The following is a 24,489-nucleotide window of genomic DNA, read 5'->3' as shown; positions in this document are numbered from 1 at the left end:
CCCCAGGTCACGTGAGAGCCGGCTCCCCGCCTCCCGCGCGTTCCACCGTGGCCGGGTTCCGTGGCCGTCTAGTTAACGCGGGGGCTAAGCCCAAGCAGGTTACCGTGCTCTCTACAAAGACGAGGCGTTCCTCTCGGCGTGGGTGCTTCATTTCCCACAGATCCCTTCTTACGGTGCCTTTACCTTCCCCACCCACCCCCGCCCGTGAAATGGTTCCTTCTGACGGGCCGGGACGGCGCGGTCGGAACCATTGTGAAGCTGGGGTGGGTGGGGGCGCGGAGCCGGGGCACCGGGGACAGGAGCGTGGAGCGCGGCTGCCCGCCGCTCGTCGGGGTCGGGAGGTGCAGCGAGGGGGGCCCTTCCGCGGGCGGGGTCCGGCGGCCCGGCGCGTCGCCGCGCGCCCCCCTACGGCCGCGCGATGGTCGGGCCCGGCGGGTCACGCGCTCGGGCTCGGCGCCGGCCGCGGGGACTGGCTGTGCGGCGGCCTGGCGACTGGACGGCGACCCCGAGCGGGGGGCGTGCTGCGGGCGGAGAGCGGCTCCGGCGTGACGAGGACGCACTGTCGGGCGGCGCTGGCAGGGGCGCGGCCACCCCTGCGCCGGGGCCCGTACTGAGGCCGCGCCCTCCGCGTCTCTACGGGACCGGGACCCTGAGCCGCGACCTCGGGCCGGGACTGGGTAAAGGCAGCCCGGGTCCCCGCAGGCCGGGGTGTCGCCGGTGGCGGGCGGGCAGGGAGGGGAGTGGCCCGAGCGGCGGGGGTGGCGATGCTGGCGGGCCCCGGTGAAGGTGGGCAGCGCAGCCGGGCTTGGAGCGGAGACGGGGCGGTGGGGAGGGGTCGTGGTGGAGGGGTGGCCGAGGGTCGGAGAGGAGCGTGGGGCGCGACAGCTGCAGCCTGGGGCACTCCTGTGCGGCTGGGGACGGGCTCACGCAGCAGTGCTCTGCACGCCTGGCTCTGCCCGCAGGGATCACTCCTCCTGGGGGCTGGGGATGGAGCCTGGTTGGCCGGATGCGAGGCAGCTCTCTGTCCCCACGCGTGCTCTTCCTTAATGTCGGGTGCCCCCCCGCGTTGCTCGTGCTTGCCCTCCTGGCCTCCGAGTTAGAGGAGAAGGTGCACGTTCTAATGGCTTTTCTTCCAGGCTGATTCCGAGGAAGGCTCTGGTCACCGGGAGACCCGGCCCAGTGCCCTTCTCGGGGTAGAGAGAAGACAGCTTTTCTCCCCACGCGGACGGTCCTCTCATCCTTAGCACCTTGGGGAGAATGCTTGGCTCGGGGACTGGCGCTTTTGCACGGAGGCCCCCCTGCCACCCTCCAAGTCAGAGGACAGGGAGGAGCCAACTGTGGGGAGCTGCATCTCCGTCCCCTGCACCTTCGGTGGTGGCAGGAGCGACTCCTCTCATACAGAGAAAGTGCAGGTGGAGCCAGATTATCATTGTTGTCATCATGTGATTGAGTAATAATGGCACGTGACACTGTTTGCCTTGCAGTCAGACGCCAGGGAGCTCTGTTCTTTTTTTTTTTTTTTTTGCTTTTTGGGTCACACCTGGCAATGCACAGGGGCTACTCCTGGCTCTGCACTCAGGAATCACCCCTGGCCGTGCTCAGGGGACCATATGGGATGCTGGGATTTGAACCGGGTCGGCCGCGTGCAAGGCAAACGCCCTACCCGCTGTGCTATCTCTCCAGCCCCGGGAGCTCTGTTCTTAAACTCAAGATTGAAAGTCAGTGGAGTTGGTGGCCATGGTGTGACTGGGTTTGGACCTCTCCAGTTTGCACTTGCTGGGGTTCCAAGCGCTGAGTGCAATTCTCCTGCGTAGTGTTGGAAGTTGCCTCAGATTCTGGTGCCCACTGCTCATGTAGAGCCTGTTTTAACGCTATTTATAAAGTGGTCTCACGTGCTCTATGGTCCCACGGACACGCCAGGAAGTGTGGGTGAAATAGACCCCTGTGGAAGGGAGGGTGCCACTGACCCTGTTCAGGTCTGAGGGTGCAGCCACTAAGAAGGGGTTGGTCCCAGGACTGATGCATTTGAATACTTGCTTTCAGTCCAATGCTGAAGACCAGGCGGGAGAGATTGCTGCTGCTTCTTGAATCCTGGAAAGCTTCTTAGACATACTCAAATCAGTTTATTTCTTCAGCAAACATCTGGTCAAGCTGGAAATTGGGGCCAGAGAGAGTGTACAGTTGGTAAAGTGGCTGTCGCAGCTGAGACTGTGATTGGAATCTGCAGCATTACTTACAGTTCCCTGAGCACTGCCAGGGGTGATTCCTGAGCACAGAGCCAGGAGCCTCTGGGTATGACCTTACTCCCCTTAACCCCGAAACAGAAGAAACAAGGTTGGATTCGGACTATTAAGAACTTACCTCTGGGGGCTGGAGTGATAGCACAGCGGGGAGGGCGTTTGCCTTGCACGCGGCCGACCCGGGTTCGAATCCCAGCATCCCATATGGTCCCCCGAGCACCGCCAGGAGTAATTCCTGAGTGCATGAGCCAGGAGTGACCCCTGTGCACCGCTGGGTGTGACCCAAAAAAAAAAAAAAAAAGCAAAAAGAACTTACCTCAGCTGTGGAGAATTCTAATTCCATATATTCTGATTCACTCTGAGAGGAGTTGTGGGTTGGTGCTGAGAGAGATAAGTACCATATTTGATGTCACTTACCTGTTAAGGTCAGGGACTGACCTTGTTTCTGATCCAGCTGGTCTGAGTGACTCCAGAGCTGGGGGCCCCTAGGGCATTGCCTTCCAGTGACTATCTCGGGGGCCTAGGGCGCTCCTCATCCAGCTAGACAGAACTGTTAGGAGCACTTTTGAGCTTTTTGTATGCCACACCTGGCAGTGTGTGTGTGTGTGTGTGTGTGTGTGTGTGTGTGTGTCTTTTGAGCTTTTTGTATGCCACACCTGGCAGTGGTTGTGTGTGTGTGTGTCTTTTGAGCTTTTTGTATGCCACACCTGGCAGTGGTGTGTGTGTGTGTGTGTGTGTGTGTCTTTTGAGCTTTTTGTATGCCACACCTGGCAGTGGTGTGTGTGTGTGTGTGTGTCTTTTGAGCTTTTTGTATGCCACACCTGGCAGTGGGGTGTGTGTGTGTGTGTGTGTGTGTGTCTTTTGAGCTTTTTGTATGCCACACCTGGCAGTGGTATGTGTGTGTGTGTCTTTTGAGCTTTTTGTATGCCACACCTGGCAGTGGTATGTGTGTGTGTGTCTTTTGAGCTTTTTGTATGCCACACCTGGCAGTGGTATGTGTGTGTGTGTCTTTTGTGCTTTTTGTATGCCACACCTGGCAGTGGTGTGTGTGTCGGGGGGGAGCTCACTGGCTGTTTGTGGTACTGTGCTGAGGAGTGACCCCTGGATTTGAACCAGAGTAGATGAGATGCAAGGCAAGTGCCTTAACCCTGTACTGTCTCTTGAGCACCCAGACAGAAATGTTGTTCGTTTTGTTTTGGGGAGGGTGGGGCTTCACATCCAGCCATCTCAAGGCCTCTCCTGACTCTGCTCAGGGCCCATGCCCGGTGGTGCTCAGAGGACCTTATGTGGTGCATTGGGAGCTGCAGCCTTATTGTCTATTCTATTTCTTTGTTCCTGTGTGCTTTTCATTGTAAGGAAATTGGTCACAATGGGTGGCTTATGTGGATCCTGATCCTGGTTGCTGGGAAAACTCGACTATATGGCTGTGTCACCTCACTGAGGAGCAGACTAAACTGTCTGTAGTTGGATTTAGTTTTCTTTTGTGGAGGGGGAGGGACACACCCGGTTATGCTCATGGCTTCTGACTACGCTCACGGTTCACTCCTGGCAGGGCTCAGGAGACCATATGCAGTGAGGGCTTGACTATAAGCAAGGCAAACTCCTTAGCTCTTGTACATCTCTCTGGCTGCCAGAAAGGTTAAATTGACATGAAGCCAAAGTAGCTCCTTAAAAATCCAAAGCAGAAGAATGAAGACTTTTACTCTCTCTACTCCTGGCTTTGTGCTCAGGGCTCATTTCTACTGATGCCTGGGGGGGCCAGGTTGTGTATTCAAACAGGGCTGGCCATATGGAAGGCAGTTGCCTTACCCCCTCTGCTGTCTCTCTGGGCCATCAATTCTTTATGGGATCAGGGGTCACAATGACACAATGACAGTATGTCAGCGTTCACAGGCTGCTGTGGTACTAGGGATCGCACTGGCGTACGTGTGGGGAGTGCAGGGGATTAGCTCACAGATACTAGGGAGCTATCCCCAGCCTCAGTTTTGTGCCCTCTGCCTCCCCATTCCTTCTCTCCCGCAACCCTCCCTCCCCTCTCCCCTCTTGTTTCTGGCTCTCTTGCTTTCTCTGTCTCTGTGTCTCCCTCCCCCTCACTGTCTCCATTTCTCTCTCCCTCTTGGTGCTTAGCCATCTGGTGCCAGGGATTCAGCCTCTATTCAGCGTACGGAGCATGCGCTCAGTCCTTTGAGCAGTCTCCCTGGCCCTTACACTCTCTTAATTAAGCCGTTTTGCTCATATGGTCTCTGGGAGTAAAGTTGGAGGTTGACTGTCATCCTCTGACTTGGGCCAGCTCTTCTTCCCCTCCTTCACATACCAGCTTTGGTTAGACCACCAGCTCCATCGTGGTGCCCTTGCCGTCCCTCCACCTGGCACAGCTCCCTCTGTGCTCAGCACCATGTCCCACCATTGGCCTCCCCGCCGTCTCTGCTGCCAGTGGCTGCTCTCTCCACAGAACCACCAAAGACTTGGCAGTTTCTTGAGAAACATTTCTGGTTCTTCGCCATGTCCTAGAAAGGTCTTCCCAATTCATCTCTTGTTTTCTTCTGTGGTTCCACCAACTCTGCAGACACTGGGAACCCTAGTGAGGCTCCCTCCTCCGGTCCCCAAGGCGCCTGTTCTTTCAGCCCCTACTAGAGCACTCCTTGTGTCCAATGTCATGCCTCACCCTGGAGCCGCTGGGCTTTGCTTGCTCGCCCTCTCACCGCCCAAATGGGCAGATCTACATGTCCCTTCTCTACGGAGGCAAGCCGGGCTGCAGCACCTCGTCCGCCGGAGCATCCCCGCACCTGTGAGGGCTCCGGCAGCTGTGTTTGGAGTAGACGAGCCTGTTCTCTGAACTGGCGGGTCATTTCTTTGTGTTATTCTGGGGCTGCTCGTCACATTGCCTCTTGGATGTGTTCTTGTCTGTATTGCCCACCTGTTGCCCCATGTGATTTATTATGTAAGTTTTTTTTGGTGTCATCATTAATTTACCTTACACCTTCCTTTTTTTATTTGTCATGGCACCTGTAGTAGGAATCATGGTTGTTTGCTTTTTCCTGCACCCAGCATAGTGCTGGCACTAAGAAGGTGCTCAGCTAGGACCGGGAAGTTGGGGAGAACTGCCTGGAGGAGATGTGTGCTGTCTGGGAAGCCCATTGACGGCCCCTCCCTAGTCCTGGTTCTGCAGAGCTGGCAGATACTCTCTGTGAGCGGCACAGACCAGCTAACAGTGTTTCTCCTCCCTGCGCAGGTGCTGCAGAGTCTCCAAGGCACCATGAATGCCATTGTGGCTCTCTGTCACTTCTGTGAGCTCCATGGCCCTCGAACTCTGTTTTGTACAGAGGTTCTGCACTCTCCACTTCCACAAGGGGCTGGGAATGGGGACGGCCCTGGCCAGGGGGAGCAAGCCGAGGAGGAGGAAGGTGGCATTCAGATGAGCAGTCGGATCCGTGCTCACAGTCCAGCCGAAGGGGCCAGCGCAGAATCCAGCAGCCCAGGACCCAAAAAGTCGGATATGTGTGAGGCAAGTGCTTGGGGATGTAGAAGACTTCGTGGGGGACCTGTGCTGTACTTGGTGTTGGTCCCTGGTGTGTGCAGTGGATAACAGGTCCCTGGGGTCAAAGAACATGTGTGTGACCACACTGGAGTGGTCTTCAGACCAGTTTGCTGCTTTCTTTCCGCCCCGTGCCAGGAGGCACCTGAAGCTCTCTCCTCCGCACACTCTCCACTCACGCTTGGCTGCCTATGTGCCTCTTCAAGAGTTTGTGCCTCATGGGTCTGCCCTTCATTCTGTGGCATTTCATGAATTACAGGGAACAAAGTTAAGTCCTGTCAGCAGGCCACTTCTTCCCATGGAACTTCTAGGTGTCGCTGGGCCCCTGTACACAGGAATTGATCCACCTCACTTTGGTTCTACTGAGAAGCGGGTGATGTGCTGGAGGCACATTTATTAGTAAATAAATAGGAATACTGGTGAGGGGTCTAGATGGGAGGAATAACAACAGGTGAGGAGAGCCTTTAGGCTGCCTCCTGTGCAGATCTAAGGCTGGGAAGGGAGTCTTGGCAGAGGGTCTCTGAGCCAGGTTGCTGCACATCCTGCATTTCGAAGGAGGTGCTTGTGTCAGCGCCCCCAGCACAGTCCTCGGGGCAGCCTCCCTGATGTGTGACTTGCATGCAGGGACTTAGCATGCCTCACACTGCTGCACGAGCACTGAGGGCTTGGTCTTCATGGCTCTGCCATGTAGCCGTGTCTGGATCTGGGACACGGCCTGCACTTTGCACAGGCGACTCTCGGCCTGCATTTGCCTGCTATAAAGCAAGGGCTCTTGCTGTAATTATAGGTTGCACTTTAGACTCGTGTGTGTGTGTGTGTGTGTGTGTGTGTGTGTGTGTGTGTGTGTGCGTGTAATAAGGCACATTTGTTTAGGAAATGAAAGAAAGAGAAAGATCTGGACTCTAGAGAGAATATGGGATTCTCTAGAGTGGAAAGTAGAGTGCACTCTCCAAGCAGGGATGTGTGCAAAAATGCCATAAACTACACAGTAAAGGCAGATGTGGGCCAAAGAAGGGAAGGAAATAAACATCTCAGGCAGATGTGGACAAATGGACCCCGAAATAAGAAAGAATACATCCTACACAGGGACATGGGCAAAAGCAAGTACAAAAAGAAAGGACACGTGTTCAGGGGAGTTGGGCATGTGCACTTTGATGAATGAAGCTGTGCAGACCTCGAGCTCTTGGGCCTCCTGCTGCATGGGTGCAGGGGCCAGCTCTGTCATTCATAACCTCTGGCAGGTTCTCCGTCTCTCTTCTGTTTTTCCTATCTAGGAAATGTTGCAATCTTCAGCCAGCTGTAACTTTAGAAGCCTATTATTTTGATATGAAAATAGATTTGGTTTTCTACGTCAGCTTGTGTCTGAGTAAGGAAGCTTCTTGTCTGATCTCTGATTGGTTTTCTTTTCCTTCCTGCGCCAGGGCTGCCGGTCACTTGCTGCTGGCCATCCCGGGTATATCAGCCATGATAAAGAGACCTCGATTAAATATGTCAGTCACCAGCACCCCAACCACCCCCAGCTCTTCAGTGTTGTTCGCCAGGCGTGTGTCCGGAGCCTGAGCTGTGAGGTGAGTGCTGTGGCTGGGGTGTGCAGAGCCTGTTTGGGCGTCGTGGCGCCTTGGACGGTTCCATCAGCCCTGCCATAAGGAAGCTGGTGGGGCGTGGTGGCCTGTTCTGTTAGTTTCTCTTTTCTAGATTTTATTTTATTATTATTATTATTATTATTATTATTATTATTTTGCTTTTTGGGTCACACCCGGCGAAGCACAGGAGTTACTCCTGGCTCTGCACACAGGAATTACCCCTGGCGGTGCTCAGGGGACCATATGGGATGCTGGGAATTGAACCCGGGTTGGCCGCGTGCAAGGCAAACGCCCTACCCACTGTACTATTGCTCCAGCCCTTCTTTTCTAGATTTTAGAAGGCTGCTAGCAGTCCTTTCAAGCACCAAACTTTTGTTACTTTTGTTATTTCCTCTAACCCAAAAAATCCTGGTGGGCTTATTTGGGTTAGAGGAAATACCTTTTTCATTATTTCACCTTTGTATTATTGCCATTGTTCCCAGCCTCTTCTTTTGTCAGATCTCACCTTTGCATTGCTCCCATTGTAAGAGCTCACCTTTGTGTCCTTTCATTTGTGGCCACAGGCATTATCCTGTAATCCTGAACCTGCTCCCCAGTAAATGAATTAGTTTTCTGAGACTCCCTGGATGTGGCTCTTGTGAACTTTTGAAACAGTTTTTCCGTTTCTCTGTCAGAAAGAATTCCCTGGGGCCAGAGAGGAGCCCTGGGCTGAGCACATGCTTCGCTTACAGAAGGCCCAGGTGTGGTTCCCGGCACCTGGAGAACAGCCTGGAATAGTGGTCCAAGTACACAGCTGGGAGTAGGCCCTGAGCACTGCTGGCGTGATCCCACAAACCAAAACCAGAATCCCTCATCCTGTTAATAAGAGTTGCTGCCCCTGCCCCTCACACGCTTCCTGAGAACTGCTGCGTGCTGGCCCCACTCCTGCAATTCTGCTGGGCCGAGTCTTGCTGGCAGAGTTGTGGTAAAGGAGGCGTGAAGATGTGATGGTGTGATGAGGGAGACCGCATTCTCTCTGCAGACGAAGTATGAAGCTGGATTCTCTGGACTCTGCAGTGTTTTGTTTTTTTTGTTTTTTTTAACTTTTTGCGTCACACCCGGCGATGCTCAGGGGTTACTCCTGGCTCTGCACTCAGGAATTACTCCTGGCGGTGCTCAGGGGACTATATGGGATGCTGGGAATCGAACCCGGGTTGGCTGCATGCAAGGCAAACGTCCTACCTGCTGTGCTATTGCTCCAGCCCCCTGCAGTGGTATTTTGACCTACCAGTTCTACAGTGTTTTCCAGATCAGTGACCAGGCAGTGTTGAATCTGGAGAGATACAGAATTTGTGTAAGAGTTATTTATGGCTTCAGGTGGAAAAGTAGTGAGCCTGCTTGGCTGTGGACTGGTCTTTGTATACCTTCACAGATGTTCTCTGCAGCAGGCAGGGCACTGGCCATACATGCTGCTGACCCAGATTCAGTCCCTGGCACCCACCCCGTGTGGTCCCAAGCCAAGCCAGGAGTGATCTCTGAGTGAAGAACCAGGAGTGAGCCTGAGCACTGCTGACTGTGGCCCCCAAACAAAAACTAGAACCAAAAAGCCTGATTAAATAGTGGGTATTTAATAGAGATGTCCCCTCATTTTCATTTTTCCTTACAACTTTGTAAGTTGCCATGTTCATTAAGCAGAAGGAAAAAGAAGTAAACCGTACAGAAACAAAATGGTTCTGAATATTAAAAAAACAAACAAAAACCCCAAACAAGCCCCCTCTTCAGAAAGTCTGATCCCAGAGGCAGATGATTATTACATTTTCTTCTCTCTTTCTCTTTTCTTGTTTTGATTTTGAGCCGTGCCTAACAATGCTCAGGCTTACTCCTGGCTCTGCTTAGGGAACATTTCTGGTGGTGCCAGGGGACCCACGTGTGGTGCTAGGGATTGAACCTGGATGGGCTGCATGCATGGCAAGCACTCTACTGGGAATCCTCTCTCCAGCCCAACGTTTCCCTCTCTTCTTCCCACCGTTCTCATTCTCCCTGTAATCACTGCAGAAAGGAACGTCTGAGAAGGAGGGTTTGCTCGTTTTCCTCAAGTGAGGGGGCTTTGTGCCTGAGTGGCTGTTGTTTTGTCTCAGGTCTGCCCTGGCCGGGAAGGCCCCATCTTCTTCGGGGACGAGCAGCATGGTTTTGTCTTTAGCCACACCTTCTTCATCAAAGACAGCCTGGCCAGAGGCTTCCAGCGCTGGTATAGCATCATTGCCATCATGATGGACCGGATTTACCTCATCAACTCCTGGCCCTTCCTGCTGGGGAAGATCCGTGGGATCATTGATGAACTCCAGGGCAAGGCACTGAAGGTGACACCATATAAGGGGGGTGGTGTTGGCCAAAGGGACTTCACGCTCGGGGAGGGGTAGAGCCCTGGTTGTATTGTTATCTCTTGGTTCTGCATCCAACTGAAGTCCCCTGGCCTGAGTCAGGGTCGTGACTTTGTGTTACACAGTTAGTGATCTCTCTTGATTCTTTGTCCTGGACCTCATTCAGCTCTGAATTCTGTGCTGCAGTAAGATGCCCTGCTTTGCATCCCTGTGTCTTTCCCTCCTTCTTTCACCTAATATTAGAAAAGTGTCTGTTAATTGTGTTACAGACCTGCCTCATAATTGTGACCTTCTACATTTAAAGGGAGCATTGCATCTTTAAAGGGAGGCTAGATTATACTCTGGTCTGAGACCTCATACCCAGCAGCTAACAACTATACAGTTTGGGAGGTGGGAGAGATAGTACAGCAGGTAGGGCGCTTGCTTTGCTTGCAGCCGACTCGATCCCTAGCACCTCATATGGCCCCCTAGCCGCACAGGAGTGATCCCTGAGTGTAAAGCCAAGAGTACACCCTGAACACTGTTGTGGTCCTAAAACAAAACAGTCTTCTCCCGCTCCCCAAGTTTACTCCTTACTCATGTTATGTCATTGCCGGCGAGCAGTGGCTCTGCTCTTTGTGCTCATTTTGACTGGTTGGAATGTTGCTCATTTGCTCTGCCAGAGGGCAGAGAGGATGCTGGAGGGCTGGTCTAGATCTGGTCATGTGTCCTGCTCATGCAGTGTCTGAGCAGTGGTGAAGCCTCCCTGTTGGGAAATGGTAGAAGCAACACTGAGACAGCCTGGGGCTTGTGAGTTTGTAAGGGCATTGGATGCCTGATGAGTTGTTGTAGCAGAGGGTACAAGAAGGAATTCTCCTCCTCCCCCCCTAAACCCCCCAACACACACACATATCGCCTCGCTGAACTGCTGGGAACTAAGCCTAGGACCTCAAACGTGCAAGGCAAACCTAGAGAAATTATTAGCTCATTCCTTCTAGGTGACTACAAGCTGGGAAACAATCATTCTGTTGGAATTCGAGATGGGTGGCACCTTCCGGATCTATCCCGAGCAGAAGCAGGCAGAGGCCTCGAGAGTAGGCCTGTGGGATGGGCCTGAGGGCACTGGATCTGAGCTGTACGGCTGGCTTTGTTTCCTTACATAGCTGCTCCTTTGCTCCTTCCCTTTGCGTTCAGGTGTTTGAGGCAGAGCAGTTTGGATGCCCACAGCGTGCTCAAAGGATGAACACAGCCTTTACACCATTCCTGCACCAAAGAAATGGGAATGCTGCCCGTTCTCTGACATCCTTGACAAGTGACGACAATTTGTGGGCGTGCCTTCACACCTCCTTTGCCTGGTAATGTCATTCTCATTTCTGCTTAGCAACTCTTGGAATAAGAGCCAAGTTCATGTTTCACATGTGGGAGCCCCAGGTTTGGTGCATGGGAGTTGCCCCTAAGAGCCTCCGAGTATTGGCTGGCTTGTGCATGAGTGTGGAATGAGCCCTCCTTGGGTGGGTACCTGGTGCCTTCGTGATGTGTGTTTGGTGAGCACTGAACCAGGCTGCCACTGCTTTTTCTCTAGTTTCTGACATGTGGAAAGTCAAGTAGGTAGAACTCACTTTTCAGTAGTAATTTCATTTTTTAAAATTTATTTTTGGCCCCCCAAGCAGGACTCGGGAAGCACAGGGGTGTTCCCAGTCATATTCAGCCAGCTGGGCTGGGCAGTTCAGTGCTGTGGAAATGGTACTTGGGACCCAGTGGCATCCCGTGAATCCAAATCTGTCACCAAATCCACACCAGTGCCTTGCATATTGAGCTGTCTTCTCAGCATCTCAATAGTACTTTTAAAGGGAGGTTTTTTCCCCCACCCCTTTTGGTTTTTTTTTTTTTTGGTTTTTGGGTCACAACTGGAAATACTCAGGAGTTACTTCTGCCTCTGCACCACACCTGGACGTGCTCGGGGGACCATATGGGTGCTAGGGATCGAACCCAGGTTGACCGTGTGGAAGACAAATGCCCTACCCACTGTATTACCTCTTCAGCCCCTGTTCTCTCTTTTTAAAAATAATAAACTTATCTCACACAATTTCTGAGGGACTGGAATTGGGAGGGTGACATTAGCTGGTTCTAAGCCTGTCTCCGGAGTGCTTTGTCCTCAGGAGGGCTGCATCAGCCCAACATCTGGCTTCTCATGGTCTGGGAAGTTGGAGTGCGCTTGGGGAAAAATGATCCTCACTGAGCAGACACCCCAGAGTCACTGATCAAGAAGGATTTCGGGGGGCTGGAGAGATAGTACAGTACGTAAGTGCTGGCTGGGTGTGATCCCTCATACCCCCTGTGGTCCCCTGAGCACTATCTGCAGAGTTCCCTGAGCCAGGAGGAAGCCTGAACATAGCCGGGTAGGACCCCAAAACACATAAAAATGGATTTAGTTGGGGCCTGGAGGTCTCAGTGCCCCTGTTGCCTTCAGTGTACCATGAAGCTGTGGCTGGCTTAGTCGGTGGGGAGAGCAAGGAGGAGTGTCAGCAAATTTCTGGACATAACCCAGCACATTGTGTCTGCTGGCCACATTGGTTGCTTTTCCTCCTATTACAGGACAAAATCCTTCTGAGACTCCCTGAGTTCTTCCTGTGTGGCATCTATTTCATATCCAGGATCTTATCCAAATCAGGTCCCAGTGTGGATGAGGCACCTCAGATCAGAGATAGATCCTTGAGTGCAGCTCCCAGAAACCTGTGAACTAAAGAGAAAGAATATCTATTTCCATCACCTGTCGTACAATCCCATCCTGGCAGGGCTTGGGGGAACATATGTGGTGCTGGGTGTGAGTTCACAAAGCAGCATGTGGGTGCCGCAATGACACATGTTTTCAGTGGCTGAGAGTCGCCTCTCATCCTCCCTAGGCCTCCCCAGCAGAGAGACAAACAGACGGGGACCACAGCCTGCTGGTGAAATGGCCTGTTTATGCAGGGCTGCTGGCGTGCTTACAGAGCCTCTGAAGGGCCAGAGGCATGGGCTGCATGTCCGTGTGGTTTACAGAGGGAAAACGCTCCAGCAGAGGCGATTCTTGGGGGGAGAGAAACTCAAGGAGACGCTCTGTCTCCCAGGGACATCTGTATTGCTCTTCTCTTTCCTTCTAGTTGTATATACCAAACAATTAAGTCAAACAATTAATTTGACTTCTTACCAATACTTGCAGTCACTTGGATAAACACAGTAAGAGATAAAGATCCCAAAACTTAGTTCTTTGGGCTCTGAGAGCAAGTGAGTCTTTTACCGTAAGTTCCAGACTAAGTCCTCAGGTCATTTCAGCTTATTCTTCCCCATAGGGGTCCTGTCTCTTAAGTTGTAACAGTTTGCATCAGGACAATTCATTTATGCTTTCTAGACTGTCCCATTTCTATGCCAGTGTAGCTTCGCCACTTGCCCCGGGTCCATCCCAGTCCCCATAGTGGGACCTCCATTTTGGGAACTACAGCAACTGAAACCTGAGTCAAGTAATTATTACAGATGCCCAGGGAGTAGATATATTTCAGAATCAGTCAACTTCCAAATATTAGGAGCATAGCACTAAAGGTCTTTCTGTGTTTAACCAAAGAAATCGCTCTATCGTAAAATATAAAAGGCTGTAGGGGAAATAGAAAAGCAAGTAATTCACTATAAATACAAAATCCAGAATTACCAGAAAGTTTTGACATATAACTAACCAAGATTACTTGGGGAACTGTGACAATGAGGTGTAAAACACAAAGGAAAGGTTAAAGATAAACTCAGGGGATTATGGATGCTTGGAAGAGCACTTTGAGCCTCACTGGGAGGAGGGAAAGGGGCGATTCACTGATAAAGCCTAACTTAGGGTTAATATCCAATACTGGGGATTGTACCTGGGTCAGTTGCATGCAAGAAAAGTGCCCTACCCACTGTACCATTGCTCCTGCACCTGTCTTTTAAAAATTACTTTTTGGGCTAAGAAATGATACAGGGGATAAGGGACTTGCCTTACAGAACCTGGCAAGGCCCAGGTTCAATTCCCAGCACCTTCAGGCACTGCCAGGAGTGATCCCCAAGCACAGAGCCAAGAGTAAGCCCTGAGCACTGCTGGGTATGACTCCAAAACCGTAAAAATCACTTTTATCAGGGAAATTTTCAAATAAACGCAGTTGTATAATGAACTAATGTCCCTGTCTCCAGTGAATCAGTTAATCACTATGGGGAATGCTACTTCTTTTGTTTCTTCATTTTTCCCCCTGGATTTGTTGATTGTTTGACAGTGCTGGAGGTTGACTCCACGGCCTCACTTGTACAAAGCATGCACTCTGCCACCGAACCACCCCCCGGCCCCTTAAAGTAACTATCAGGGGCCATAGCGATAGTAGTGTATGTTTGCCTTGCACGCGACCAGCCCGGGTTCAATCCCCAGCATCCCTTGAGTACCGCCAGGAATAATTACTGAGTGCAGAGCAAGGAGTAACTCCTGAGCATCATGGGTATGACCTAAAAAAAACCAAAAAAAAACAGAAAAAAAAAAGTAGTATCAGATCAGTTCAATCTGAAAACTACAGAGCAGTGGAATTGACCGTTTCTTTTGTACCATGCAGGCCAGACCATGTTTTGTCTCTCCTGTTTGCCTTAGTGTTGACTTAGGAATCGGGACCAGAAGAGCTCCCTGGACTGTGTAGATTGCTCGAAGTTACTAGTCTTTGGCTGTTTCCCCTCCGTGCCCAGCTCACCCTCCACTCCTGCTCCACCCCGGCCACCCCCCCCCCCCCCCCGCCCCTGCTTGATTTTCCTGTGCCTGTCCTGGGCTGTTTGCCCTGTAGGCCTTTGCGCTCCAGCTCTTCATAGCTTCGTGGTTAATTCAGCGTGTTTTATAGCCCCGCTTTCTGTAAGCTGGTAGGTTAGGAAGCCTGATTGGCTACAGGGTTGGTTTTTCTTTTTGACAGGAAGGCTTCATAGATGTACTTTGTTCCCAGGCTCCTGAAGGCATGCGGCAGCCGGCTGACAGAGAAGCTCCTGGAGGGCGCCCCCACTGAGGACACCCTGGTCCAGATGGAAAAGCTTGCGGGTGAGCTGGACAGTGTGCTGGAGCCGTTGCTGCTGATGCTGTTGGGGGAGTTGCTTGGGCCTCCGCTGTGGAGGGATCAAAGGCTGATGAGGGGGTCCGAGAACAAGGAGTGCCCAGGAGACGCCTCTTCAGATCCTCACCCTTTCACCCACGTGTTTCTGTTGTGTTCCCTGTTTCCAGGTAGCTTGGGAGAATCCAGCAGTCTCTGGAGAGGGTGGATTGATAGAAAGTTTTCTTATTCCTCCTTCAGGATAGTGGAGTGCTTAGTTTGTCTAGACCATCTAATTTCTTTTTATCCATAAAATGTTATGCTTCAGTGGAAGTATTTCAGTCAAGGTCAGTGATTTCCAGACATCTCTGATACCTACTCAGCCTTCTCCATGTTTGTCACTAGATTGACTTCTATCTGCCACTCAGGGACCTGTGTTTTACTCAACGTTTGTATTTTGGGACCACACTTGGCTGTGCTCAGGGCTTATTCCTAGCTCTGTGCTCAGGGATCATGCCTGGCAGTACTTGGGGATCACATGTGGTATCAGCAATTGCACCTGGTTCGCCACATGCAAGGCAAGAACCCTATCCACTGTACTATCTCTTTGGCCCACCCATGTGTTTAAATAATTTCCTAGAGCATTCTGGGGTATATATATATCAGCCTCACTTCTGAATGATTTAATTCTATATAGTCATAATGATGGGGTTGGCAAAATCAGATTTGTGATGTGCAGTTTTTACTAGTAGTGCTGTACTAATATTATTTTTGTGAGTGGTCAGCCTTAATAAATTGGAGCTGTTTTGGTTTGGTTTTGGGATCACACCTGGTGGGTTCTCCTGGGACCATGTGGTGCCAGAAATTCAATTCAAGGCTTCTTTATGCAAAGAATGTGCTCAGGCTGTTGGGTTACTTTCCTGGCCTTGAGATTTGTTCTTTGGTCAAGGGATTTACACACATTTGCATTCAAACATATTTTTCAAAGTAGAGAAATGGGTGTAAGGTAACAGTGTCAGTGAACAGGCTTACAAAAGACAAACCTTGGGCCAAAGAGGTAGTACAGTGGGTACTACCTGGGTTGCACATGGTCAGCTTTGGCCAGCAAGGGTCAGCATTGCACTTGGCTGACCTGGTTTGATCCCCAGCATCCCATCTGGTCCCCTGAGCCTGCCATTAGTGATCCCTGAATGCAGTGCCAGGAGTAACTCTGAGCCAGGTGTGGCTCCCAAAACTAACAAAAGAAGCCAAAAAGACAAACCTTGGAGTTGATTCTCACATCCTCTGATCGGTTGACCCTAGAATAGTGTATTGTGATCACACATTTCTAGGCTAGTGAAGATGTCCAGGGCAATCTGTTAGTGAGATCTGTTTACACAGACCAAACATCACACTTTCATAGCAGCTTTGCAACACAGTGAGTAAACCGTCTACTGGACTCTTTCTGCCTACTTACCCCCAGGGCTCCAAAGACTACATGAGGGAATTAGCCAAGACAGAAGTCAGGAGGATGTAGCTTAGTGGTAGAGCACATGTTTCTCATCTTTGAGGCCCTGGGTTTGATCCTTAACCCAAGAAATTCATAACTGACTAGTCCATTTAATCAGGTGATGCTTCGGGCTGAAGTGGTCACATTGTAAGGAGACTGATGAATCCAGGGGATGAGGAGTTTTGGGGCAGCATGTTTCATAACTCTTTGTTGTCCAACTTGCAGACTTAGAAGAAGAATCAGAAAGTTGGGACAACTCAGAAACTGAAGAGGAAGAAAAAGCACCTGGCTTGCCAGAGGGTGCAGAAGGACGAGAGCTGAGCAAATGCCCAGCAGACTCTTCCTTGCTGCTGGACTGTGGAAACTGGCAGACCCGAAAGCTGTCTGTCTTTAAGTCTCTTAGGCATATGAGGCAGGTAGGTAGTAGAAGGGTCAAGCCCTGATCAGAAACTCAGAAAAGCCCATTCCTCTCCTTCACTGTGTCTCTATCCCAGATACTGTCTGCTGGGCCTGTTTGAGTCCAGCAGGGAGTTGTTTCTCGGAACAATTGAAAACTGTCTAGGTTGGTTGCTGAAGACTCTGGTAGGCATCTTGGGTGGTTGGGCAGAAAATCAGTGCTTCTCTTACAGGGATTGATTTCTGTGTTTTATGTAAAGAAAGTCATTGGTTATTTGGCATTCTGTAGTCCTCTAATCTGACCGTTTTAGAACTTTCTAAAGGTATGAAGTTGTACTTTTACTGGGCTTTGATGTTATTATTTTTGCTGCTGCAATACTTAGCCGCCAGGGCCACACCCAGCAGTGCTTGGGGGCCATGCAGTTCTAGGGATGGAATCCGGGGAACCACACACATGAGCATGTACTCTCCCATTTGAGGCACACTGCTAGTCTGCTTACAGCTTGCATGCGGAGTGAAAGTGATGGCCATTCTTTTTTTTTTGCTTTTTGGGTCACACCTGGCGATGCACAGGGGTTACTCCTGGCTCTGCACTCAGGAATTACCCCTGGCCATGCTCAGGGGACCATATGGGATGCTGGGATTTGAACCCGGGTCGGCCGCATGCAAGGCAAACGCCCTACCCACTGTGCTATCTCTGCAGCCCCGATAGCCATTCTTTTTTTGTTGTGAGGGGGTTTGCTCTAAGCAGTACTCAGCTGATCCTTTGGTGCTGGAGATTGAACTGGGATCATCTGAATGCAAGAAACGATTCTTATCCCTGTACTACCTCTCTGACCCTGTGATGCTATTTTATCCCCCCTTTTTGGGGGGCCACATCTGGCAGTGCTCAGGGCTTCCTCTTTCTGGTTCTGTGGTCAGGGCTCATTCCCTTAGGGCATGGAAGACCATATAGGTTGCCAGGTATAGAAACAGGGTAAACTGCATGCAGGGCTGGTGAATTACCTATGAATTACCTATTGTACTATCTCTCTGGCCTCCAGAATATCTTCTTTTTTTTCTTTTTGGATCACACCTGGCGATGCACAGGGGTCACTCCTAGCTCTGCACTCAGGAATTACCCCTGGCAATGCTCAGGGGACCATATGGGATGCTGGGAATCGAACCCGGGTCAACCACATGCAAGGCAAACGCCCTACCCGCTGTGCTATTGCTCCAGCCCCCAGAATGTCTTTCTTTTAAAAATTGGAAACAACTTGAATGTCTAACCATAGTAATAGGGTTTTTTTTTTTCCTTTTTGGGTCACACCCGGAAATGCTCAGGGGTCACTCCTGGCTCTGCACTCAGGAATTACCCCTGGCGGTGCTCAGGGGACCATCTGGGATGCTGAAATCGAACCCGGCTCAGCCGCGTGCAAGGCAAACACCCTACCCGCTGTGCTATTGCTCCAGCCCCAGTAATAGGTTTTTTATTGTCCAAACAATGAAATTTCATTAAGTATAAAGATGAAGGTAATATAGTATACATACTAATAATTTTTGCATGCCATATATGTATACATATATATGGTATATGTATATTTACTTATGTACATACCAATGCAGAAGTCAAACACAGTGTTGACATTTTTTATATTAGAGGAGGTGATCTCTAGATTATGAGGGCAGATTGCCCCTTTTGATCATATTTTTCTATTTTTATTTTTATGTTAAGCATAAACTGGATGAGCAGATAGTTATTTCTCTTTTGGAAAACCAAATGACTTAATGGTTTCTGTGGAACTTCTGCTCCACAGAAGTTTCTGTGGAACTTCTGGATAAAAACATTCATCCATGGCAAACATATTTGACTGAAATCATCCTTGTTGATTGCTGACATGGACTTAGGTTGGGAGGAATCTTGAATCCCACAGAGGTGGGAGTACTTTGAATACTTTGAATTCTTCTAAAACATTCATCTCATTAAAATGAATATAGTGTTCAGGTTAAAGCAGAATTAAGACAGGACAACTCAAGGCCATTGAGATCAGAAGAAGCACTGTGATCACAAAAACCTGTGTTCAAAAGAAGAACAGCTGAAGGACATTGCTGAGACTTGAGGCTCTGGATATTGGCTTTCTGGCCTCTGGTTGGTGTGTCTGGGGGTGTGGAGAAATGCTTTTTCTTCCTGAAGCTGAAGAGTCGCAACATATGTGCTTTCACATGGTTCTGCAAAATAAAGCATGGAGAGAGAGAGAAAGAAGATAATTGTCAAAAAAAAAAAAAAATAGAACTTTTCTTCTCCAGGTTTTGTTGTTGCTGTTTTTAGTTTTGTGCCACATCTAGTGGTGCTCAGAGGTTGCTCCAGGCTCTGCACTGGAGAACTTGTGCAGTGCTCGGGAGACCATATGGGATGCTGGGAATCGAACCCAGGTTGGCCGCATGCAAGGCAAATGCCCTACCCACAGTACTACCTCCCAGCCTACTTTGGATCTGTCAGGAAAATTTCTGGTGAGGATTGGGTGACATATGGCATGCCAGGGGTCAGACCCAGGTAGGCTATGCGCAAGGCAAGCTATTCCCCACTGAGCTATCTCTGGCCACCTTCAGGTTATTAAGAATAAGATTAGAGGAAAGATATTAAAGTGTATAGAACTTTGGGATCAGCTTTTATTTGCAGATTCAGAAACTTATTTTTGTTTTGGGGGTCATACCTGGAGGTGCTAGAGGATTATTTCAATTCTCTGGTTGGGCAGTGGAGCATATATGATGCAGGGGCTTCCCTCAGTATCACTCTGGCCCAAATCCAGAAAAATTTGTTTTGTTTTTGAGCCACACCCATCATTACTCAGAGGTTACTCCTGGGTCTGCACTCAGAATTTACTCCTGGTGGTGCTGAGGGGACCGTATGGGATTCTGGGGATCAAACCTGGGTCAGATGCATCAAGGCAAGAGTCTTACTCGCTTACCTCTCTGGTCCCAAACCCAGAAAGTTTGTTTCTCCCCTTTTGAGCAAATTACCTTGAACAAATTATCTAACCTCCCCAAGAAGGTAAGTGACTTTCTTCTAACCCATATTCATTCATTATACAGAGAAAATTGTAGACATACACATGAATAACTTCAGTTGGAAAGAAAGGAGAAATTCAGGGCAGAAAAACACTGAACTGTATTCTTTAGGTCCTGGGTGCCCCATCTTTTCGCATGTTGGCTTGGCATGTTCTCATGGGAAACCAGGTGATCTGGAAAAGCAGAGACTCAGACCTTGTCCAGTCAGCTTTTGACGTTCTTCGGGTAAGAGCACCTATTTCCTCTATGTTTCATAGCAAGATGGGATTTGCCTGGTGGGATTAATCATAAGCAGTCCTATAGAGGGTGTCGTGTGATAATGATCCTAAAATATATGCAGTGTTATAAACCAATGTTAAGTGAATTGAAACTACAGCCCTGGCTTTAGGTGTGAATGCTAGGCTCAGAGCAGCAGCTTATGCCTGAGTCTCGGATCTGTTTTCTCTGATATTGATAGTAGTCATTGATGGGTTTCCCTGACTGCCTATCTACCCTTCCCAGTGGCTACTTCCCTCTGAGAAGCCGTCAGAGTGGTTAGTAGCTGCTGTAGAGTGGGTCTAGGTCCCTCCAGCTCCTCTGTGGAGACAGTTGCTGGGATGCAGGTGATGTACACGTGTTCATCCTGCGTTGTGGGGAATGTAGTGGATGCTCTGATGTTCTCTTGTTTTTTGGGGGCTGCAGGCTTTGGACCAACCCAGTGATGCTTATGGGTTACTCCTTGCTCTAGTCAGGAATTATTCCTGGCGGTACTTGGACTATATGGGATGCCCAGGGATCGAACCAGATCAGCCACATGCAAGGCCTACCTGCCTTCTATGCAGTGCTGAGGGCACTGTGGGACCACTCCCAGCGGTACTTGGCCTGGTACTGTGCTCACACCCAGTTGTGTAGCACTGCGCAGCTGACCACTGTATTTTAAATTGTAACTTCTGCCCTCTGTCAGACCATGAGGGCACATAGGACAGGGTGTTTTTCAGAAGCATATAATCTCTTAGGGATGGGGGGACAAGAGACGTGTGAGAATGCCCCAAAGCTCGCAGCAGTCTCTCATGACGGGTTGTGGCTGCAGGAAAGACGCTGCTGTGGGGCAGGGACCCAGGGCTGCCTCCTGGGCAGAGGGGAAGCTTTGGAAGGGTTGGGTGAACGTGTGAGGTGGGAGACAGGGCTGGGAGCTTCCTGCTGGTGTGGACTCTCTGTTCTCTCCTCTCTAGACCATGTTGCCGGTGGGCTGCGTCCGCATCATCCCCTACAGCAGCCAGTACGAGGAGGCCTACCGGTGCAACTTTCTGGGCCTCAGCCCCCATGTGCAGATTCCCCTGCACGTGCTCTCCTCAGGTGTGTGCCTTTCTGGGGAGCCGCCTTCCCCTGCCTCAGGATCAGGTGCAGAACTGGGTCTTCGTCCCGACTCTGAGAGCATGCCTGCTCACCGCAGGGCCTGTACCCTGCCTTGGGAGATCACGTTCCCGGAGGCTTCAGGCCTATTTGTCTTTAAAATTTGGGCAAAACGGGACTGGGAAGCCTCAGGGTCAAAGTGACCTGTGGTGTGGTTCTCAGCAGGAGGGGCGGGTAGAACAGCGCAGGTGGATGTTAGCCTCCTCATTCCCAGCTGGGGACATGGTTTGGAGGCTGCTTGATGACGGAGTGGCACACCGTCTGTGTCCTGCCTGTCCAGTGATCGGTCTCTCCTGTCTTTCTCCTATAAACGAAAGGCCTTAAATCCCTCTGAGACAGTCCTCAGTACAGTTAGCCTCCGTGCCACCCTCAGCTGATAAATTGACTCTCTACAGACAAGCAGGGAGCTAACCGGCGTCCTCTTGGGGACTGTAGGCGTTGGCCAGCCTGGGTGCAGAGCTAAGTGACTGGGCTGGGCACGTGGTTGTGCTCACAGTCTGTTTGGTGCCCAGTAGCACCACCTGCCCTTCTTTAGTTGGGTTCTTGGTGTTGGCATTGGATTCTGCATCCTCTGAGGCAGCACCTTGTTTTCTGGGTTGTGTTAGGAGCACAGGCTGTAGTTTGAAGAATGGTTTGAAATTCTCACTAGTGCTAGTCAAATAGATACCATTGCGCAGGTCTCTCCCGAGTTTCCCCCTCACTGAGACGGCATTACAGTGAATGGCTCCCTTCGGGCCGTTTGGTGTCGATTGAAGTATATAATTACTATAGTACAACACATTATTAGTAATTAATAAAACTCAGCTTTATTGACAAATAAGCTGTGGAAGACTTTGAGTGCTGAAGCTCTGAATATAAGGTTTTTCACCTGGCCATAATTGCTGTCAGAAATTGGGAGTGAGAGGGCTTGTGAAGAGGACAAGGAGCACTTCACAGAGCTTGTATTGTTTATTTTGTCACAGAATTTGCTGTTGTGGTGGAGGTCCACACGGCCACCCGCTCCAGCCTCCACTCCACAGGGTGTGAGGATGATCAGTCTCTCAGCAAGTACGAGTTTGTGGTGACCAGTGGCAGTCCGGTAGCTGCAGACCGAGGTAGGTGCTGCGAATGGGACTTGTGTCTCCAGAGCAAGAGTGGGCAGAAGGGCTGGGCAGTGACTCAGCAGCAGAGCACTTGCCTTTCGTGTGAGTCTGGGTTAGATTCCCAGAGCCACACACATACTCCCAAACGGAAGGCGGCACTAGGTGTATATGCACGTGCATGCATACACCCAAAGGGAAGGTTTCCTCTCTCCTGTGTGCTGATCTCTGCCCCTCCATTCCCAGTCGGACCCACCATCCTGAACAAGATGGAAGCTGCTTTGACCAACCAGAATCTCTCTGTGGATGTGGTGGACCAGTGCCTCATCTGCCTGAAGGAGGAGTGGATGAAGTAAGCATGCTCTAGCTCCTGGAATAGTGGCTTCCAGATGGGTCTCTGCTGATGAAACCAGGAGCAGTTTCCAGAAAAGGAGGAGGCAGAGCTCTGGTCACCAAGAGAGATTTCCACCTCTCAAAGGGCAGACTATGTTCAAAGACCAGTTAGCTGGGGGACCTTGAGCAAGGGATCCCAGACCTCCCAACCTCACGCAGTTCCTTTGTCGCCTAGGGTGATACCACCTACAAGAGAAGCTGGTTTTTATTTGCTGCTAATTAACTTTAAAAAAATCTAAAAACCACATAGTAGGCATTCTCTCTTTATTCAGCAAGTTCATTTATTTCTTCAACGTCTTAGTTCCTTTTTGGTTTGGTACCATAACCTAGTGGTGCTCAGGTGTTACTCTTGGCACAGTGCTTGGAGTGGCTCACTCAGTGCTTGAGGGGATCAAACAGCGCTAAGGAACAAACTCAGGACTTGTGCTATACTGCTTGGAGCCATCTCCCTGGAAGATGGGGTAAAAGTGTCTTCTTACTCTCTCCCCCATCCCACCCCCATTTTTGTGCGCTGGCCATACTCCCCAGGGTTAGGGCTGATGGGCGGATGAGTGGTCCTACAGCGGGGGAACCATGTGGTGCAATTAGAATTGCATCTTAGTTGCAGAGCTGTTCTAATCTTGGAGCCATTTAAGTTCCAAGGCTAGAATGCTCGTCATGCCATCGTGCTATGATATCTAAGGTTTTGTTTTTGGTTTTCTACAGCAAAGTAAAGGTCCTTTTTAAATTCACCAAAGTGGACAGTCGACCCAAAGAAGACACGCAGAAGCTCCTGAGTATTCTGGGTGCCTCTGAGGAGGACAATGTGAAACTGCTCAAATTCTGGATGACAGGCCTGAGCAAAACCTACAAGTCACATCTCATGTCTACAGTCCGTAGCCCCACAACCACAGAGGCTCGAAACTGACCCATCATGGGAATGTGTCCAATGCACACTGCCTGGAAAGGGGTGACACAGCCATCCTTCCCTTCAGCTGAGAGAGGTCTATTGTCGCAGACTCCTCCCATCGGGAACTGCAGCATGGAGCTGTTTCCTGCAAGGGACAGAGTCTGGGGCTTGAACTTTTCCCTCCGCTGCGTGGGATTGGACTCGGTGTACTTGGCATCCTCTCTCCAACTGGAGTGCTTTAGAGGCAGAGGAAACTGACAGTGAGTGCCCAGTGTTTGCACACCTGTGAGAAGTGGTGGGCAGGGAAATGTGTATTTATCAGACATAAATTTCAACTGTACAGGAAAGATGTGCCATTCTAGTCCCAGTGTGGCTATTTGAGCTGTAATAACACATCCTCTCTCAAGGCTAATGTGTGAACCTTTCCATTTTGAAATTCAGTTTTCCAGGTCGTATGTTTGGTTCTGTATGTTTTACTGCACTTGTGAAATTCCAGTACACATGCTGATTTTTAGTCATTTTCAGTGACTTGTTTTTGAGTTAGGACTCCTAAGAAAGGTTTTTTGGAGTTGGAGTGGATTTTCCTTATTGGATCCCCTAAAATTCATGTTCTCAAGTTGCGTGGGTATGTTCTCTTGTGGCTTTGAGAGTGCGATATAGCCTATAGCAACCTATAGTGGCTCCCAGAGGACAAAACCAGATCTTTGTCACTGGAAGATGCTTTGCTGATGTGGAGAATCAAGGCATCTGATCTGCCTAACTCACTGTGTATAGAATCGAGAGACCCACTGTGGCTTTATGCCATATCACTTCACCCTCTAGTTGTCTTTATACATTTACATTTACTACAGATAAGTTTTTAGAATATGGTTTCAAGAGTGAATGTGGGGTGGGGGAGATTTTCCAGCAGTCTTGCTATTTGTTTATATTTTTGTTTATATTTAATGTAAAGATTAAGTTTATATAACTAGGTCTCTGTATCATGTAAGAACTTAAAACACAATAAAAGTGTATTTTTGTAGCTGCTGACCACATTGTTTTATTGCTTTGAT

General features: G+C 50.1%; 1 protein-coding gene across 3 annotated transcripts; it reads left to right on the top strand.

Annotated features, from left to right (window-relative positions):
• The first annotated feature begins 64 nt into the window (after positions 1-64).
• FLCN (folliculin) lies at positions 65-24,458 on the top strand. 3 transcript variants are annotated; one of them, XM_055135713.1, is made up of 12 exons: positions 65-173; positions 5,473-5,745; positions 7,197-7,343; positions 9,476-9,697; positions 10,892-11,052; positions 14,671-14,762; positions 16,466-16,656; positions 19,796-19,909; positions 20,896-21,019; positions 22,039-22,170; positions 22,402-22,507; positions 23,254-24,458. In XM_055135713.1, the coding sequence occupies exons 2-12, from the start codon at positions 5,497-5,499 to the stop codon at positions 23,453-23,455; spliced, it is 1,740 nt and encodes a 579-aa protein (XP_054991688.1). In that variant the 5' UTR covers positions 65-173; positions 5,473-5,496; the 3' UTR covers positions 23,456-24,458. The 3 variants fall into 3 exon arrangements, with proteins under 3 accessions (XP_054991688.1, XP_054991689.1, XP_054991687.1); XM_055135712.1 differs by lacking the exon at positions 65-173 and adding an exon at positions 202-677; XM_055135714.1 differs by lacking the exons at positions 65-173; positions 9,476-9,697 and adding an exon at positions 200-677.
• Positions 24,459-24,489: the final 31 nt, after the last annotated feature.

The sequence above is a fragment of the Sorex araneus genome, chromosome 4, assembly GCF_027595985.1.
Source record: "Sorex araneus isolate mSorAra2 chromosome 4, mSorAra2.pri, whole genome shotgun sequence".
NCBI classification, from domain to species: Eukaryota; Metazoa; Chordata; class Mammalia; order Eulipotyphla; family Soricidae; genus Sorex; species Sorex araneus.
The sequence above is the reverse complement of the archived record's forward strand: the minus strand, read 5'-3'. Positions and strand labels throughout refer to the sequence as shown.

Coding starts and splice junctions, on each gene's coding strand:
- FLCN (XM_055135713.1), top strand. CDS start 5,497: ATGAATGCCATTGTGGCTCTCTGTCACTTCTGTGAGCTCCATGGCCCT. Junction 7,344..9,475: donor TCCGGAGCCTGAGCTGTGAG/GTGAGTGCTGTG, acceptor GTTTTGTCTCAG/GTCTGCCCTGGCCGGGAAGG. Junction 22,508..23,253: donor CTGAAGGAGGAGTGGATGAA/GTAAGCATGCTC, acceptor GGTTTTCTACAG/CAAAGTAAAGGTCCTTTTTA.